A 19486-nucleotide genomic window follows, 5' to 3' on the forward strand; every position below is an offset into this window, starting at 1 on the left:
TATAAATTATTTATTTTAGGATAAGGATTTTGTGGCTCTAAGAAGGAAAAAAAAAAAAAAAAGTTAAAAATGAGATGCTGCCATCCTGCTATTCTGAAACGTTGATATGTAATGTGCACCAGAGAAAAATGTGAAGGAGGAATTCAGGATGCATTTCTCCTTGCCTCTTTGTGATAGCAGATGAAGTCTTCTGGACAAAAAAAAAAAAAAAAAAAGGTACAAACAACAACAAAAAAAGCCCACCCCAACACCTCCCCCCTTGTCAGCTTGAGCCACGTGAAGGTTCTTTTTTCACTGCTGTCTGACATTCAGGAACAAAAAAAGCACAGCATTTCGAAAACAGAAAACTAGGCATTACTGGCATTTTTCAATGTGTTAAATGCAAAAGAAATATGCAGTCGTTGCATCTCCCCTGCAAACAATGTCACTCCTCTTGCTATTTTGCCCGTATGGTATTTCTTAAACCCAGAATACAACGTTACAGGCACAGGGGGAAAAAAAATTAATGCGCGTCATCCAAAGTCAACACGTTGCTTTGCTGCGTGCTACTTATTGACTGGACCACAAAGAATACCTTCATTCGAAAATAGAAAAATAAACACCCACGCCCCAGTAATGAACAGTGGTTAAAGTGATGGAAGAAATCTTGGCCCTCTTTTTTCTGAAATACGTAAAAACCATCCCTCTGCTATTTGTTCGGTTTTAACCACTGGTGATGTATTGAAAAATAAACTTACCTTTGCTCACTGCAATCCAGGATAAACTAATATTTTTTTAATGAATACATATATATAAAATATATATATAAAACATTAAATGTAATTTGTTAAAGGACTGTACATCTATACATTCTTTCAATATTTCCCATAAACACAAAAGAAAAACTTGATTGATATACTTTTTCTCCATTTTTAATAAGTTAAAGAAAAAAAACCACCCTTAAATTCGGTGAAATTTAAAGTTTACAGTAACACTATGCTATTTAAACCAAAGAACAGATATGTTAATGTCTATAAATAACTTTACAAATATACATGTTAACGTACAATTTTTAAAACAAAACTGTGAAGATATAAAACAAACACAACTCTTCTCTTTCACTCAGATCAGTATATCCTAGATTGCAATGCTCATATTTTGAGACTCTCTCAGTACTGCTTTATGTTGAATTAGTATTATACATTCTTTTTTTTTTTTCCCCTATATATTTATTTATATATATACAGGATATATTTATAGATATATACACAGATTCTCTGGAATAAACCTTTTTGATATAAGTTAAAGGCTCTTGCCTACAGGTACCCGTAACTTCTTTCTCCAAGTCACTGCATGTAGATGGAGCCAAACCGCTGGTGCCAAGGGCTGGAGGAGTTTCTCCCCTACAACTTGCCCTTTGAAAGCAAAAATATGCAAACCCCCGTCTCCAAAAAGCAAGATTTTCCCGAGATCGGCTCTTCCTGTAGGTTGGGACACAGCTCCAGATGCCACATGGGTGTGCAATCCCTACGGGACATGGCCAGTGGCCAGGCAGTGCTCTCCTCCTATAGGATGACTTGACTGTCTCTTTTTAAAAAATTTTTAGTTCTTCCTCCATCTTGATTTGTGTATTATTTATTTTTCTTCTTCTGAAAAAGATTCCTTCTATGTAGCTGGGAAATAAGGTCACGAAGCTATAAAAACGACGACAACAAAAATATAGATATTTCTATAAATATATGAATCCCTGCAGGCAACGTGGCTTTTCAGCTCCACCAAAAAGGTTCATGTACAGATTGCATAAGCAAAGAATTTCTACATTCTTTACATTTTTTTTTTTCATTAGCTTTTCTTTTTTTTTTTTTTAAAAAAAAGGAAGATTTTTTTCCTCTTCTTTGTGTTGTAGGCACAGATTGGCTACTCTGGCGCTCAGCAAGCGCAGGCGGGAGGGCAGTGCCCTCAGATTTAACATTCTGTTTAGGAATAAAGAAAAAAAATAATAATTAAAAAAATCATACATGATAGATCATCTTGGCAAGAGATGAGTTCCTTCAGGCCAAACAGTGCTTCTTGACTTTTTATACAGCAAATGGGGGAAAAAAAAAATGTTTTAACTCTTTTTTTTTTTTTTTTACCCTGAACAGCTCAATAACAAAAATCCTCTGGCATCACTGAGCAGTTTAATGGAAACATCCTTCACTACGGGTTTGTCTTCGGCGCTCTGCACTTGCGCCAGGGTGGGCACACTGCCTGTCTGTCCATCCGTCTGTCCAGGGGGGCCGTCACGTGCGGATGACGCCATTACAGGGTGCATGCTTGGGCAGGCAGGGCTCATCAGGCAGCAGGTCATGTGCAAAAACCGAGTCGTCCCCTGAGGAGCAGGTGCTGTGGGTGTCCTGGCCAGCGGGCGAGTACTGCTCAAAGGGCACCGAGAGGTCCAGGTACTCCTGAAGGGGGACAGACCCGTTAGTGTGCTTGGAGATAAGCCACCTCTCCCTGTATTCCCACACCAACACCACACTCACATCAGTGGATGTCATGGTAAGGACTCTTTCCAGGTCTTCCACCAGCTGCTTGAAGGTGGGTCGCTGCGAGGGGATGGCGTGCCAGCACTCCCGCATGATCATGTACCTACCAGGCATAGAATTACAGAGGTTGGAAGGGATCTCCAGAGATCATCAAATTCAACCCCCTGCTGAAGAAGGTTCCCTACAGTAGGTTGAACAGGAAAGCATCTGGGTGGTTATTGAAAAGCTTCAGAGAAGGAGATTCCATGACCTATCCAGGGTTCTGTCATCTCCACAGTAAAGTTCTTGCTCATGTTTCATATGGAACTCCATATCAAACACGATATGCACTCCAGTTTGTGCCTATTGCCCCCTGTCCTGTTGCTGGGCCAACCAAAAAGAGACTAATCCCATCCATCTGACTCCTGAATTTTAGATACTTATAAACAGTTATGAGATCCCTCTCAGCCTTCTCTTCTCCAGGCTTGAACAGCCTTGGATCTCTCAGCCTTTCTTCATAAGAGAGATGCTTCAGGCACTGAATCATCTTTGAGGCCCTTTGCTGGACTATTTTTAGATTACCTCTTATCTTTTTTGAACTGAGGAGCCCAGAACAGGACAAAGCACTCCAGATGTGGTCATACCAGCGAGGAGTAGAGGGGGAGGATCACCTCAGTTGACCTGCTGGTCATGCTATTTTTAATGCACCCTAGGCTACCGTTGGCTGTCTTGGTGACACTGCAAGGCTCATGGCCAACCTGCTGTCCACCAGGACACCCAGGTCCTTCTCCATTTGGCTCCTCTCCAACAAGTCATCCCTTAACCTGTACTGATGCATGCAGTTACTCCTCCCCAGGTGCAAGACTCTACACTCGCTCTTGTTGAACCTTATCAGGTTTTTCTCTGCTCAACTCTCCAGCTTTTCTAGGAAGAAGATGACAGACAAGGTGGGCTGTCACCCATGGCAGTGCTCACTGCTCATTGTGAGGCTCACCCCTAGAATTCTGTCTGCCTGAGAAAAAAGCTATGGGCGAGGGGAACCACATAGCCCAGCCCTCCAACTGCCATGTCAGGAGCAGCAGGGAGGCAGCCCAGTGCTGAGGGGATGGCTGCAATTCCCCTCCAAGCATGGGTAGGCACAGCCTTCTCCACTCAGGCTGGCTTGAGGAGTCACTGGAGCTGAAGAAATGAGGAAGGAACTGAATATAACTATGTCATTTTCTGGGATACAAAATGGGCTGTGGCCGTAACTCCAAAGACGGCATCCCTGAGGCGTGGGGCAAGGAGGGTATGAGACTGCAACCTTACTTTGGGGATGGGAGGAGGGATTTGTGGAGCCCTCACCTCATGTGTGCATGTGGTCTGAAAGCAGGATGAGGGCCTGTCCTAAGGATGAGATCCCAGATCTGCACACCAAATTGCCACTCAATGAATGAGGAAGAAATGTGACACCCCAACTACCCAAAGCAGGGCCTGGCCATGGCCCTGGCAGTCTGTGGCCACAGAGGGAAGGGGGAGTGGGAAGAGGAGAAAGGGTCACCCCTCTCCACTCACAGGTCGTGGGTGCAGTTGGCGGGTTTATCCATCCGATGGCCTTCTTTCAAGAGTTTGAAGAGTTCTTCAACAGGAATTCCTGGGTATGGAGACCCTCCCAAAGTGAAGATCTCCCATAGTAGCACTCCAAAAGACCAGCTGGAAACCAAAGAAAGATCTTTAAAATTCAATGAGGGTTTTTTTGGTGGCTTTTTTTTTTTTTCCCCTCCACATTCACCCCCCCATCCCCCCAGTATCCCCTTCCCCTTGCTCTGCTTTATTTCTGTGCAGCCATGCATAGCTAACAAAGTCATCAATAGCATGACTAATTGCCTAGGCCATTTTTACTAGTTACTTGGAGATCTCTGCTGATCCAACTCAATAGCAAAGAAATCCCAGGCACCAAGTCTGAAATTGAAATGAGCATTTAATCAGATAGGTGACAGCCCATCTATTACCCCCAGCTCTTTGTTAGGTCTTCCACCAGCTCCACTGAATGGAACAAATCAAATTATTCATGCACAGCTTCACTGAATCGCAGGCTTGGAACCACAGGCCACTAATTGTGCAAGCTGATACCAAAACTTGCTTGTTACAACACTCATTTCACTGGCCAAGCTGAGAGAAAAATACCCCAACAAAAATCAGCAGAGCACTAATGTTACACACTCCACTCCTGCAGCTGTGCTCTGGTTAAAAGTCCTCTTTTCAAAAATATCTTCTGCCTTCTTCATTTTCTTTTTAAAAACAGGGATTATCTGTCTCTGTTTCAGGCATGCTCTCTCTCCCATTTTCTAGCTTTGATTTATCTGTCATGCCCCATGCAGCATTACCTAAGCATGGAAACTATGATTTAAGATCAATAAAGCCAAAGTATGTGAAATTTACAGAAATAGAAATGATTCATTTGTCCAATTGCAAGCGGCAAGCCTTGGGGAACAGGCAGCCTGTCTGCTAAATTACTGTAAAAAAACCATTATTAACCAAATATTGAAATAAAGTGTATGCATATTGAGCTACTTTGGTCTGTGTGAAGTTCAGATGCGATGAAAACTGCTGAAACTGCTTCCCAGACTGTTCTGCTTTCCCTCTGAGTCAGGAAAACGAAAGAGCAGTCTTTAAGACAGCAGCCTGCAGAATGAATCTCCTCATCTATAAACCACACAAGAAATACCTGCCTGCCTTCCAGTAATTTTTCAACAGCTTACTAGCTGCTAGAGATCCTTGGTTAAAAGCAACCGATAACAGTAAAACAGAACCACGTGTGCAAAGCTGCAGCCTGGAATTGATTCATTTGCATTTTCATCCCCCGATGTCCTGGACAGAGCTTGAGTTTAGCAGTACGTTTGTCTTTGGGATAGTGCTTATTTTGCTGTCATTTTATTATTATTTTCAAATGTGGATAATGCTTACACATCGCTCTGGTGAGTATAGACCCGGTCAAACAATGCTTCTGGAGCCATCCATTTCACAGGCAGCCGACCCTGTGATTAGGAAGACAATGGGAACATCCCATCAGCATATTCCCCCAGCCACAACGGCACCATTTGAATCTTCTTTTCTAATCCAGTTTGAAACATTTTCATTAACAATCACATCTGTCTTCCCGGTCACTGCGCAAAGCAGTAGTGACCACATGTAAACAGATTACAACATTTGATCCCTGGATCTTTGCTGACAATCTTTGTGGTAAATGCTCTCTGCAGAGAACTGTACTTCCCTGCCAAAGCAGGTTTAACATATCAGAGCATCTAAATCTTAGCATGGGAACTGCACCAATTGCTCTCATATGCACCTAGCAGTGAAGCAGAGCATGGCACAACACTTTTCATGTCTTTGACTGGAAGAAACGATGCACAGCCCAAATCCTGCTTAGGCTGAACTACAGGGGAATTTCTGAAAGTATTCACCAGGGCCAGATCCTCCAAGAATCAAATCTTGATCCTACTGGAGTGAAAAAGAACCCTGATCCCAGGTTTCCAGGGGACCATTCTGCATCAGGGTTATAAACATGCCTATCCCATTCGACAAAAGAGACAACAAATAGTATTTTTACCAGCCACTGAAGTCCAAGAAAGGACTGCTGCTAGACTGAGGTGTAATATGGCTACAGGAGAGTAGCCAAATTTGTTCTTTCTTACCCTTCATTTCATTAGGATAAGCATCTAGAGATGGGACATAAGCAGAGTGCACAAACACAAATGGGGTTACACTTTCAGCTACACACTGCAGTTCAAACAGGGGAAATCTACCTTAGCTGGAATAAAAATTCCCAATATTTTCTAAAAATCATGTTATGATATTGCAAGGGATCAGTATGGGCTAGTGAGCTTTGCAGAACATTTATCCTGCAGAGCATTTAGACTCCTTGCAGTTATAAGGCTGTGGAATACTGGGACATGCTTCATGCTCTGCACTGTGGCAGTGATGGGGAGGGATGTATCATGGGCTGCTCTGAACTCAACAGTTGCTGTAGGGCTGTGAACCATGAAACTGGTCTTCTCTCCTGCTCTTCGATCTTAAACTCTACAGAAAATCTAAACTGCTTTGGGTATCCTCACCCTTGGTAGTGGAGCCATAGAGCTGCTATAAAAAGCAGAGAGAAATACATGAAAGCCATGTAGCTCCAGAAACACACAAAAAAGGGATACTTGTCTCAAAAGGGTTCTGGCAGAGCCAAAGGTTGGCTCCTTGGGACCTTTATGAATAGCTGAGCAGTAGGCTAGAAAAGGCTCTCTTTGGTAAAAATCTCGGCTTCCTTAACCTAGAGTCTATCTGACAGAGGTATCAATCTCTCAACCAGCTGCTAGCACCTGCAACATCTGTCAGGAAGAAAATGAATGGTGGGAGAATGACTGGGACCAGCCTGCCTATGGCTCTTCACCAGGTGGGCTACAGCAGATTTCTTTCCCATAAGCCTCTTTTGCCTCGGGAGATGTGGAGTGAGAGCCACTTCCTGCAGGGATAGCAGTTCCTTGAGAGAAAGAAAGCTGCATGTGCATGGCAGTTCAGTACTTACATTGGTGGTTTTCTTGTAATAGTCGATGTTGTGAACGTCTCTAGCAAGGCCAAAATCAGCTATTTTCATCACATTGTCCTCAGTGACTAACACATTCCTGGCTGCCAAGTCACGATGAATGCACTGTGAAAGGTGAGCAAGTCAATAAATAAGGGCTTGTTAGCTGCCTGAGCCTGGATCTAACAGCAATGTGTGGTTTATGAGCTGCCGTTTCATTGACTCTCAAGCTCATAAAGCTGTGAGTACTGCTTAATTCCTGGCTCTCTGTGTCACTGCCTCATCATGCATGCTCAGTGGGAGCCACCTCTTAGCAACACCTCATCAGAAGCCTCAGCACTGACACAGCCATGCAGCGTTTCTCTCCAAAAGGGATGCATGGGTAAGAAATCAAACCTTCCTCTTCTGTAGGCGCCTACTGGTATACCGATTTGTCTCTAATGCATTTGCTCCACAAAGAGGAGTGCTGGTTGATATTTGGAGTAAAAATCCTCAAATTAATTAAAATATTCCCAATTTACCCAAAATACATCATAGTCATTATCTGAGAAAGAAGTTAAAGTAGCCAGCATTGTGCAGAAAGGGCTTTAAGCCACTGTGAACCACCACTATGAACTGCAGTCATATGCCAACAAAGCACTCCCCAGGAAGCATCGTGGGCACGGATGTGCCAAATCCACTGCCATCTCTGCTTGCAAAGAGCCTGCACATGCTGGCTGCAACCACAAACACGTATGCAGCAAGAGGGATGTTGGCTTCCTCTCAGGTGTCCTTTATCTTTAGCAATCTCACCAGGGAGTTGGGGGGGGAAGTCAGGGGCACATGGAACTCCTGACACTACAGTCATGTTAGTGCTTTCCAAGGTGAGATCTCACAACTCTGCATGATGTTCACCCTAACCACTGCTGACTGAGCCCTGATCTGAAAATAAATTAATTCTACAAGTGGCAGATGCTGAAATGCTGAGGGCAGGCACCAAGGTCTGGGCCGTTTTTGTGTTTTTTGTTAGCATTCTGGAGATGCTGAAGGGTCTGCAGGTGGCAGCAAGACTGGTTCAGCCACATGTCTCATGGATGTAGCCTGCACATAGGAACAGGTTGCTACAGCTTAAGCCTTTTGCTAAAACATTAAGATCCTTTGTAATGAAAAATCTGGCCTCCAAAGGGAGAAGCCTGAGGTTGTCCTGCACACACACACAGCACTACTTGTCTTTGAATACATGGGTCTCTTCTCAAGGGTTTTTGAGCCTGGAAAAGGCTCTGAGGAGATTTCAACTGCAATCTTTCAGTATTTAAAGGGAACTTGCAAGCAGGACTGACTTTTTACGTGGGTAAATAATGATAGGGTAATGGGAAATGAATTTAAACTAAAAGAAGGGAGACTGAGGTTAGATGTTAGGAAGAAATTCTTTACTCAGAGGGCGGTGAGGCCCTGGCACAGGCTGCCCAGAGATTTATGGGGGCCCCATTCCTACAGTGCTCAAGGTCAGGTTAGATGGGCCCTGGGCAGCCTGATCTAGTGGGGGGCAATCAGCCCACAGCAGGAGGTTGGAACTGGGTGGGCTTTCAGGTCCCTTCCAACCCAAACCATTCTGTGATTCTATGACCAATGTTTTTATCAGCTGAGGTTTCTCAACTCACTTTCTGTGATGCCAAGTACTCCATGCCCCGGGCCACCTGGTAGGCACAGGAAACCAGGTCTTTAAATGTCAACTGTTCCTCGGGCAGCTTGCAGGTGTCGAAGGAATAGTCCATGCCAGGTGGGCGACGTGCCCTGAGGTATTCCCGCAAGTTCCCCTTCGATGCGTATTCAACCAACACGTAGAGTGGTCCTGCAAGCAAGAGCACCATCAGCAGCTAGAAGAGACATAGGGCAAGGCTGAACCCTAAATCTCATCTTTTGGGTAAATTTAGACAGTCAGTCAGCAATTAAACAATCACAAAACTCCAGGACCTAACTGTAAACTTATGAGAAAAGGAGAAAGACACAAAGGTGGACATCGGGGAAAGGTGCAACTCAAGCCAAACCACATCAGAAACAGGCAGGAGCTATTTGGCCATCAGCAGGGCCCAGACAAGTTTCACACAGTTGATTTGTGAGCAAGCCAGAGGAAGAAGGAAAAGTTTCTCAGCACTGATCAAATACAGTGGTTTGCTCCTATCCAGGGCAAGAATAGCTGCAGAAAGCCATGCAGGAGACTAAGACCAATGCTGTGGATGCAGGAATGTGAAACAGCTCCCTGAGCCCTGCCAGCACATACCGTCCTGTGTACAGGCACCGAGGAGGTTAATGATGTTTTTGTGCTTCCCAATCATTTTCATCATTTCCATCTCAGAGACCAGGTCTGAAAGATCCTTGTCTGTGGCATCATCTGCAGAAAGCAAGAGAGGAACCAAATGAATGTTTTGTTAAGCATTTAATACAATTGTGGCATAGCCATGCAGAGACTGATGGGGAACAAATATGCAAAACATCTTACTCTTTGTTTTTTGGGAAGAAGTCTCAAATTAAGAACAAAAACTACTATCACAAAAAAAAAAAAAAAAAAAAGTTCAAAAAGAAAAAAGGAATAAAGAGAAATGAGATATGAGAAAAATGCTCATACGTAAATCAATAATACAGTTCATCTTCTCTTTCATCCTGATGAATATTGAAGAAAAAAAGCCAGTTCGGGTATTTTGCATCATTTTCTTGCATTGTATCCCCTGTATAGTAAGGGGTTGGAATGAGAACATCTTTAAGGTCCTAAGCCATTCCATGATTCTATGACTGTTTTCCTCCCTTATGTTCAGGGACTTAAGAGTTAAGGTTGCAGGAAGGTCAGAGCTGGGATGGGGGACAGTGTAAAGAATGTATTTTTCTGCATGGAAAACTGTACCTTTTCTACAGAAGAAGAAAAATGGGGAAAATCTCCTCAAATGAATGCTTTGATGTGAAGAGATAGAAATGTTCCTGCTTCCAAGAACAACTTCAGAATGGACTGAAAGAAATCTAAAGAATCTTTTTCTGATAAGAAATGTTTTCATGTAAAAAATGTCACCCTGTGTAACCTCAGACCTGGGCTGCACACTGCCAGAGTGTCTGCCCTGCCCGCTCCTGCTGAACTCCTGGAACTCCTAGTCATTTTGTCTACACATGAGGAACAAGGACTCCTATGGAGGCGTCCTGCACATTCCCCATTTTGGGCTCCCTTCCAGCTCTCATCACTTTTGGACTGAGGCTATTCAATGAGAGGGCAGAAGGAGTTTGGCAGCTGAATTTCTGTAAACTCCAGCTGAGTGTGCTGCACAAGCTGCTGTTACAATAGCCAGTTTTGGTTACGGGGGGAGTAAAGAGCAGACCAGTTCCTGGAAATGGCTAGAAGCGAGAGTGCTTTCCCTCCTTCTCTGTGATCATATTACCCCTTGGCAAAGAACTCAGTTAATTCCCATTCCCTTCTCCTGATGGGATTTACACCTTTACATCCTCTCCAAGGAAACAGCCCACACCCCGAGGCTACATGAGTGAAGTGGAAGAGTGGTTCTTCTTGCTTTCTTCTATGGATCTGTTTGTACAAAGGACTTAAAAGACAGGGGAAGAGAGGAAACCCCAGCACAATATGATGCTCCACCCTCCACAGATTCCCCATACCTTTTAGCATCTTGACAGCCACCGTGATGGCCTTGTTTGGCTTGTCTTTATCAATCCCAATTGCTTCTGCCATCACCACTTGGCCAAAACAGCCCTCACCAAGCGGCTTCCCCAGGGTCAGGCTGGAGGGAAGAACAAGCAGGTGTGTTAGCAGGTGCTGGGGAGGTGACACTCCCAGGAAGCATGGGGACCCTGCTGGTGGGTTTGACTGACCGAGTGCGTGCCAATTCCCACTTGGGATCTGGAGGAAGTTCCAGCTCAGAGACGTTGGCCAGCATCGGCCCATCGCTGGAAGAGAGACGAGTGATCCGAACCAGGGGTGTGTTGGAATTCATGGAAGAGTTGGACTCCAACGACACCTGCTTGGGTAGAGCAAATTAAGTGTTATTGCCAACTGTATCCCAAGCAGGTGAGAATGTGCTCAAGATGGGGGGTTTTGAAGTAGCTCTGTATACTGATGCCTTTCTGGTAATTTCTACATGGGCACTGCCCCCCACCCTTGCAAAATTTTGCTGATCTAGGCAAACACGGTCAGGTTCTTCACTGGTGGAAAGCAGAGACAGGTCAGCCAGGGCTCTCCTGCAAGGAAGTCTTGGCAGCTGCATAATAATGAATTAATTTGCTCTGCCTGCTTCCAAACACATGTCTGGGTGTGTATGACCGGCTATGGGGTGACTTCTCTTCTGGCATGGTAAATGGCCACCACATGCCTGAAGTCAAAGCTGGGACACCTGTATACTTCCCTATGTAATTTTACACAGTGCCTTTTGCTCTAGCCCCTTTGCAATTACACGTGGCAGAGCATTTCTAGCTACATGGAGGAAGATGATCTCTAGCTACACGGAGGATAGATTTCTCTATGAGAAATGGTTTCCAGTTTGCTAATGGCCTCAATGAAAACAGCCTCTTGCTCCCCAAATTACCCCTCTATCAGCATCAAACCGTTCCCCAGCAAGAACAGCTTTCTGTGACATCCACAAGTGTACTGGGAGCATTAGGAGCTGCTCATGGACCTGAAGCAGCTGCCACCAGGTACTGCTCCACTGAAATGGAAATAAATGAATAAAAGGGCAATAAACTCCTATACTGCAGCCAACTTATGTTGCTCTTGGACAATGCCCTTCTGGTAGAGTTTCTCACCTATAAAGAAAATGGCAAGGGAAAAAAAAAAAAAAAAGGAATGAACATAGGGGGGAATGGGAATCTTGTATCTACTTTCTGTTACCTGTCTCTTGAGTGGAAATTTGGAGACTTTCTGTACAGTGGTGGTGTTCATGGCTTTTTTGTTTGGCATTTTCATCCTGCAGATAATCACAATGACCAGTACCAGGATGAAGAGGACTAAGCCAGTGCCATAGCTGAGAATGCCAGCATACACTGAGCCTGAATCATCCATTTCCATCAGCTCCTCTGCTGCAGGGCGACAAGAGACAGCGGTCAGGTGGGGCCAGCACTGCCTGTCCATAACCACACACACACAGCACAAAGAATGTGGGGAGGACCTGCTTATCCACGCAAACGTTCTGACTAACTCCAATGAGGTGACCCTCCTAGGCCAGTGGTTTTCCACATGCAGCTGCAGCTAAAGTATTATTTTGATTTGCCTTTCCCTGGGACACTTTTACTGTCTTTTGACATAATGCTGTACAGCCTTCAGCCCATAGGTTGAAAACCACTGCTCTAGACTGAAGGCACCTTCATGTGTCTGTCCCTCTGAACCACATCTTGCTTTCTCCACACATCCAAACCATGTTATGGGCTGCCTTGGATGTGCAAGGATTGCAGGATGGGGGTTCGCTGCCTTTTGCTGATCTGGCCCCTCCGGTGAGCACATCTGGACCTCCCATGATGATCTCCATCAGATCAGTGCCTGCTCTGAAGGACCAAAGGGCTCAAAGGGCACCCAGGAGTAATGCACCACAAAAGGAAAAAGCCTCACAGAAGATATCTACATAATTATTTTGTGAAAATTCAGTTCTGTTGGAGGGTATGGCTTGGAGAGGTGGCTGAGCCAGCTGGGTGATGGCATGAGCCCATCAGCAGTGGCTGGTCACCTTCCATCAATGTACTTTTGGGACCAGCAAAGCTCAGCTGCAATTCTCAACTGCTCCCTTCAGGACAGGCACTTTGCTCACTTCAGGACAGAGGAAGGGCCATGATGAAACCAGATTTCTGTCCCCTAAGGGTGAATCAGCATCAGAGGAACAGTCAGCAACGGAAAACTTTACAATGAAGTCATGCCAGCATGATTAGCTTGCTAATTCAATTTAAATCTATGCTTTACAATCAGTGGGAGCTTTTCCACCTGCAGCAGCAGGCTCCAAATCAGGTCTCTGATGTCCAAGATGCACATGGAGAAACAGCCATGGGTGACCATGGAGGCTGCACCTGCTCAGGTGTGCCCATGTGCCAGACAGCAATCTCTTAAGATGGGGAAGGGTTTCCAGATTTCTTGGGATCACAGCATCTCTGCTCCATTTCCTTCCTTAGAGAGGGCAGGGGTTCACAAGCAGAGGTTCCCCAGGAGGGCTGGATCCTGCTCCTTCTTTACTGTGGAAGGCAGTGCTTTGGAGCCTGTTGCTGCACAGATGGCTGTCCTTCTCCATGGCTGACTTCATTATAAAGTTCAGCTGATTTTCTTCCTTCCCATTTTGATTTGTTTAAATAGGAGGCATGGGTTCATACATTTTAAAAGTAATCTAATGGTTGAATGAGACAGGTTGAGGAGATTCTTAAATAACAGAGATATTAGTGCTCTAACCAAATTAAGTGATTTCTCATCCAGTGGATGGCAGAAGCAGAACCAGGATCAGATTAGCTATTTTAAAGCTGGCAAATGAACAGAGAAAAGACCAGCAGATCCTACCTGCAGAGGGTCAGGCATGAGACCCAGGAGAAGTATTTAAGACCAAATCACCCACACAGACAAAGTGAAGACTAGAGATGCCAAAGTTCCTTGCTGTTAAACACACCTCAAGATAGATGTGTTTGTGAGCTAGACACAAGTGTGGTTTACAACTGGGCAAGCCAATCTGGGTGCCTTTTCAGTAAAGAACACACTTCAGGGCTGCTGCTACAGCCTTTGCAAGGCACAGCACCCACTTAGCTTCCACATTAACACTGCTCACACTTTCTTGGGCTGCCCCCATAGCTGGAGGTAGATCCTGCAGGTGAAGGCACAGCCCTGAACCCCTTTTGAAGGCAGACCACTCCTGTTGCATATTCTGTGCTGACTTCATTGTCAGTGAGAGCTTTGCATATGAAAGGATCACAAAATTGAGGTCACTCAGGCCTCAGATTTCAAGTCTACAACAGCTTTCATCTTTTTCAGCTATGGCCTTTGGTGCACTGGGAGCTACAGCTCCTGGGCTCTGATCATGGATAACTTTGATGGACCTCCTGTTTAAGATCAATGTCTGGGCCTGCTCATCCATGAAGCAGAAATAATGCTAAAAGAGGGGATAGGTATACTCATACCAACCAGCTGTGCATCTGATTTTAGGTTGAGATATGAGTTGAACAGGAAGGTTTCTCCATAAAATGATCCACTGTATGTGCAGGGTTTAGATGCCCTGGACCATCTGATGAGTTATTTTCTTCTCTCACTGAGTACACTGGCAGCATATGAAGCCAAAGTGTCTATTCTGGTATCTAATGACAGCCTCCTAATGCAGAGGCTGTGAGCACCTCTGGGTTATCACCATCTAAGAAGATATACACCATTCTGCATCATTATTCCAGTAAGAATTTAAACCCTGGGATGAAATGACTGGACTAGGTGATCTCATGGTTGGACTAGGTGATTTTAGTGTTCTTTTCCAACCATAATGACTCCATAATTCTACGAAATGCAAAATCTGTCAGCTGTGAGTATGCAACAGGGGTCTTCTGCTGTGCCAATTTGTCACTGGCACAACAAATCACAGACGGGGTCCTCCTTGGGTAACATGTCTGCAGGAACTTGGCATCTCTAAAGCAAATGTCAGAGCACCCTGGAGAGGGAAGGAGAGGCCAGCACAGAAGGAAATACCTGGTAGCACCGTCAGCCAAGCAGAGTGATGTGAGAACCCAATAGAATTCCCTGCGAGACAAGTATATTCCCCAGCATCCTCAAAAGTAACATTTCGCAAGTACAGAATCTCTAGCTCCTTATCCGTTGTGTTAACACCTGCTGTCTAAGGGGAAAAAAAACACACACATATAGAAAGAAGGAAAACAAAGAGAATAAGCCACATTCCCAGCAAGTGTGAGGACACCACAGGCAAATTTCAAAAGCAGATTAAAGTGTTTTTTTGTTGTTGTTGTTTTTCTATTGGCCATCTTCCACATATATTCATTCATTCCCCTTTGCAACCTGCAGTCAAAAGCAAAAAAGTTCCCTTCACCAGGTTCTTACTCTGTCCCACTAAAGAAGCATGCAAGCAAAAGCATCCAAATGAAAAATTGCCCCCACAATATGACTGACTTTGGTTAGTAGGGTTAATCCAAGGTAGGAGAGAGGGAAAGTGACAGGGAAAGATGGAAGGAAACGAGACAGGAAGGGAGAGATAGTGGGGAAAGACTCAAGTGCTGATCAGATGAACACACAAACATTGAGTTCATTGAAGAATACTGCATCGTCCTTTTTTTTTTTTTTTTTTTTTTTTAAAGAATGATTTTCGGGATGAGCATTTCAAACCCATTATCCAGCTTCTGATACCATGGTATCACAGATCACAAGTAGGTGTCAAACACCCCAGGAACAGCTGGAGTCACACCAGAGAGCTCAGCATGCTGTGCTGCTCTCCGTTTAATGTGTTTGCTTGTACAAGCCAATATATGACTTATTTCCCAATTACTTCTCCAAGGGACAGAAGACAGTCCAGAGTGACTGTATCAGTTTTGGATGCAAAAACCTTGCAACAGCTTGGTTTTCCAGAGTGCTGAACGTCACAGGTAATTAGCATGCAGTTCTGTTATCAGCACTCAATTGAAAGGAAGGGAAAGGAATAAAAGCATGAAGGATTGATAGCAAAATTTGACAGTCATTTTATTGTGGGAATTTTTCCATGGCAATTGCTGTATAGGCGTTACATTCTTGTAAAAAAAAATAGCAAGAAAATAAGATAAAGCCATTCATCGTCAGTTGACAGGGTGTAATACAAAATGAATAGTAATTTTAATCACTAGCTTCTTAAAATGTTACAGCTCATTCTTGCAGTTGCCAGGGCCTTGGGACAGAGTCTGTGGTTTACCTGGTTTTGGTTTGCGAATGTGGAGCCAAAATGGCTTTTCGGCTATGCCTACGAAATTGTTGGCTCTACACAGATATTCTCCTTCATCTTGTTCTGTCACATTGAACAGATTTAGGTTAGCATCGGCTTCAGCGTTTTTACTGATCCAAGACTGCAGGAATAGACAGAAACCTGAACTTCAGTAAACCAAACAATACCTCAATCGAACCTACATTAGCTAGGATTGACTGTTCAAGCCTATTTTCCTCCTGGTTGTAGCAATATCCCAACATCACCCTGTGATGAACAACCTACCCAGGACCTGGGCAAAGAAGAGAAGTCCCCAAATCACACACAGGTCACCCTTCTGCCCTTCGCTGGTGTTCCTGCTGCTGGAACATGTCATTTCTTCCCAAAACAGAACAGTTTCCCACCTCTCCATCTGATAGTAAAGACCCTACAGCAGTTCCTTAATAACTCCGCAGACAGGAGCACCAGAGAAAGGGCGTAAGCAGAGATTTGTGTTTGCAACTCGGCTTGGCAAATACTGTTTCAATTATCAGATTCCAAAATAGAATTTGGAAACAAAATATAAGCAGTGGCGGTCTGAAACTCGCTGCTGACTTTGCCTTTCAGAAATTAGCTGTAATTTTTTCCACTGCTTATAGGAGCCTCTTCTTTACTAAATAAAGTGGCGCACATAAATCAAACAAGCTTCGGACTGTTAAGCAGAGTTTTACTTCTTTTCTTCCAAGCTTTCACAACTGCACATCAGTTTGTTCCTAAACAGTTGTTTGTATTTTGCTTGAAAATAAGCAACTACTTTGGGTGGCCTCAGTAGTAGCTTGGGGAAACTCTAGGAAAGTATCAGCTTCAGCCCTGGAAATGAAAATACACCAATTGCATTTCTCAGTTTTGCTCTTATGCTCTCCAGCCTCACCTCAGTGATTTCCATTTTCAGGGCCTGATCCTGCCAGTGCAGCTCTCAGCCCATTAAAATCAATGGGGCTGATGGATCTCATAGGTTACTGGAAGCCAAACCCAGAGGTGGCATCAATATGGAGCCATTGTGCCCATGCCTGATGGCAAACACCACTGGTTTTGACCTGATCTCATCACTGAGACTCACATGCTGCAAGGTCTGTCTGTCCTGACCAGTGGGGAAATGTGCCTCCCTGCTGTTGCTGCCTTGTTTATAATTAAACCAGGCATGTTTCAGTGCAGAATGTGCAATTTAGCCTTTGACAAAGCCTGGGCACTGTGCTGCCAGCCTCCCTCTGAAATTGGAATGCGTTTAGTGTTTTGCAAAGAACAAGGGCTTGCCTTTGATCACAAATGAGCCCTAGCTTTCAGGAACTGGCGCAGGTGATGGCTTGGTATTGTTGAGCTGTTTGAAAAATGGGTTGAAAGTACAGCATTCAATTCATCCATCTGGTCTGGGGTGGGTTTTGTCCTCAATTTAGATTTATGGAGAAATTTCACGTGCTGGGCATCTCTCCTTGCTTTGATGGAGACTGAGATATTCCTTCTATACAAACTGCTCCTTAGCAGCTCCTGTAAATCTCCCAGAAGCAGGAGGGAAAGGCAGGCTGATAAAAAAGCCTTATCTCTCTGAAGGCACCATATTGCTGGGAGTGGGGGGCCCTTTCTCAAGAAGCTGTGGTCAGAAGGACCACTACCAGGATCATGCAGCAAGGCCAGGATCACGGAATCATAGAATGGCTAAGGCTGAAGGAGACCTTAAAGATCATCCAGCTCCAACCTCCTGCTGTGGGCTGGCTGCCCCCACTGCATCAGGCTGCCCAGGGCCCATTCAACTTGTCCTTGAGCACCTCCAGGGATGGGGCACCCACGGCTCTCTGGGCAGCCTGTGCCAGGGCCTCACCACCCTCTGAGTAAAGAATTTCTTCCTAACATCTAACCTAAATCTCCCCTCTTTTTGTTTAAGGCCATTAAAGAGGATCCTGCCTGAAAGCAAAAGCACTGCATGACATAAGGTCAACAAGTCCATGCAGCCAAAGGACAGGCCTGAAGATGACAGCAAGATCATCTTTTGTTTTGAAAAAAATAAGCACATATACCCAAAAAAAAACCAGAAAAGAATCCCTGCAAAGCTGGGCCTGCTACAGCTCTGTGGAGGCCCAGGACTGGTACACAAAAGATGCATCCCAAAATGGAAATGCTCCATGCCCCAGTGCTGATGCCAGCATTAACACAATTCAAAGCATTCCTGATTAACCAGAAGTAGTAAATAGACGTGTGCTGGTCCTATTCAGCAAAAATAAAACCAAACAAAACTTCTGCTTTTAAACTCCTGCCTGTGCTCCCCTTCGAGGAATGCGTCCACAGAAGAGGAGGTATTTGGCAATTCTAATTACCTAGCCACCCCGGTGCCGCTCCAACGTAATTTTAAAACGCTATTTATATGGACTATTTATATGTTCTTTGCCACAGCAAAATGGGAGCCTGTGCTTGTGATACAAGGCACTGTTCGCAGCGGCTCTGCGAACTTCCAAAAGGTACCACTTTATCCCATGGGGACCACACACGGAGTTTGGAGACTATGCAAGATGGCATGTGACACAGGCAGCTATTCAGAGCGTGCTGCTGGGCTGTGAAACCAGGGGGAAATTCAAATATGCATAATTCAAACACATTTGGAGACACAGACAGAAAATAAAAAGTTTTATCAACTCGCGAGAAGCGCCTGCTGCCAATCCTGAAGAGCTGTCTCCAGCCATTTCTTCCAACCAATCTGTTATTTCAATCTGTGTAATTATTTCCAGGGTCTCTGGCTTTTATTATCATGCATCTGGCTGAGTTACAGTTTTGTAGATGCTGTCTGATAAGTTTGTTTTAAATAAAAAAACAATAAAACTTCATACAAAGAGAAAGAAGGGTGTGTGCAGCAGGCCGTGCACAGGGGATGTCCATGAGGACAGCCTCAGCTTTAAGTTGAAAGGACAGAATCTGTTTCCAGAGGCAGGAAAACTGGATTTGGCACTATTCTAATACACACAAGCACAGGATGCCTTCAATTATGAAACAAAAAGAGGGGGAGGGGGGTTTAGAAGTCCAAAGTTTTTTTGCCTACTTTTATATCTGCACTGGCTCAGGAGAAACCAGACTTTCTGGCTTTGTTCTGCCTGCAACCTGGAAACTCCCTTTCTAGAAAGCATTTGCACAGTGGAGTTTTACTAAGTGAGTTTTTGCTCAATAAAATATAGGCTTTCCTGAGCATGGATAATAGCATGGTTCACAAATGTTCATGGCTGGAACAAGGCTCTCTTGGCTCTCAGGTGCCGGGAGCTGAGCATTATTTAGTACATATGCGCTGCAGTGCACTTGGAAAGGGAAAGAATGTGTTTTACTTGGGAGCCTTTCATTTTAATAAGCCCTGAAAATACCTCCATTGAAGCAGTAAAAAGGGTTATTTTTCCAATTTTAGGTCAAATGCAATCTGACAGCTTCCCTTTTATAATACTGCATTTCTCACAGTTTCCTCAGCCCTTGCAACTACTTTGCTTATCTATGCCACTACAGTAGTTGTGTTATCTCTGGCAAACAGAAGAGTCTGGAACATTGACATTAGGACATTTTTGCTGTTC

At 44.5% G+C, this 19486-nt stretch overlaps 1 protein-coding gene across 1 annotated transcript in view; it reads right to left on the bottom strand.

The window, feature by feature from the left end:
• Positions 1 to 2261: 2261 nt before the first annotated feature.
• The window catches only part of FGFR3 (fibroblast growth factor receptor 3), a gene marked incomplete at both ends in the record, with an annotated part of 48180 nt that continues 30955 nt past the window's right edge, over positions 2262 to 19486 (bottom strand). Inside the window, 11 exons of the mRNA XM_079534529.1 lie at positions 2262 to 2426; positions 2505 to 2610; positions 4041 to 4178; positions 5433 to 5503; positions 7039 to 7161; positions 8676 to 8866; positions 9296 to 9406; positions 10666 to 10787; positions 10879 to 11027; positions 11891 to 12078; positions 14696 to 14840. Coding sequence (XP_079390655.1) covers positions 2262 to 2426; positions 2505 to 2610; positions 4041 to 4178; positions 5433 to 5503; positions 7039 to 7161; positions 8676 to 8866; positions 9296 to 9406; positions 10666 to 10787; positions 10879 to 11027; positions 11891 to 12078; positions 14696 to 14840 — 1509 coding nt within the window. The remainder of the gene's footprint in view (positions 2427 to 2504; positions 2611 to 4040; positions 4179 to 5432; positions 5504 to 7038; positions 7162 to 8675; positions 8867 to 9295; positions 9407 to 10665; positions 10788 to 10878; positions 11028 to 11890; positions 12079 to 14695; positions 14841 to 19486) is intronic.

This window comes from Tetrao urogallus, assembly GCF_951394365.1.
Source record: "Tetrao urogallus genome assembly, chromosome: 4".
NCBI lineage: Eukaryota > Metazoa > Chordata > Aves > Galliformes > Phasianidae > Tetrao > Tetrao urogallus.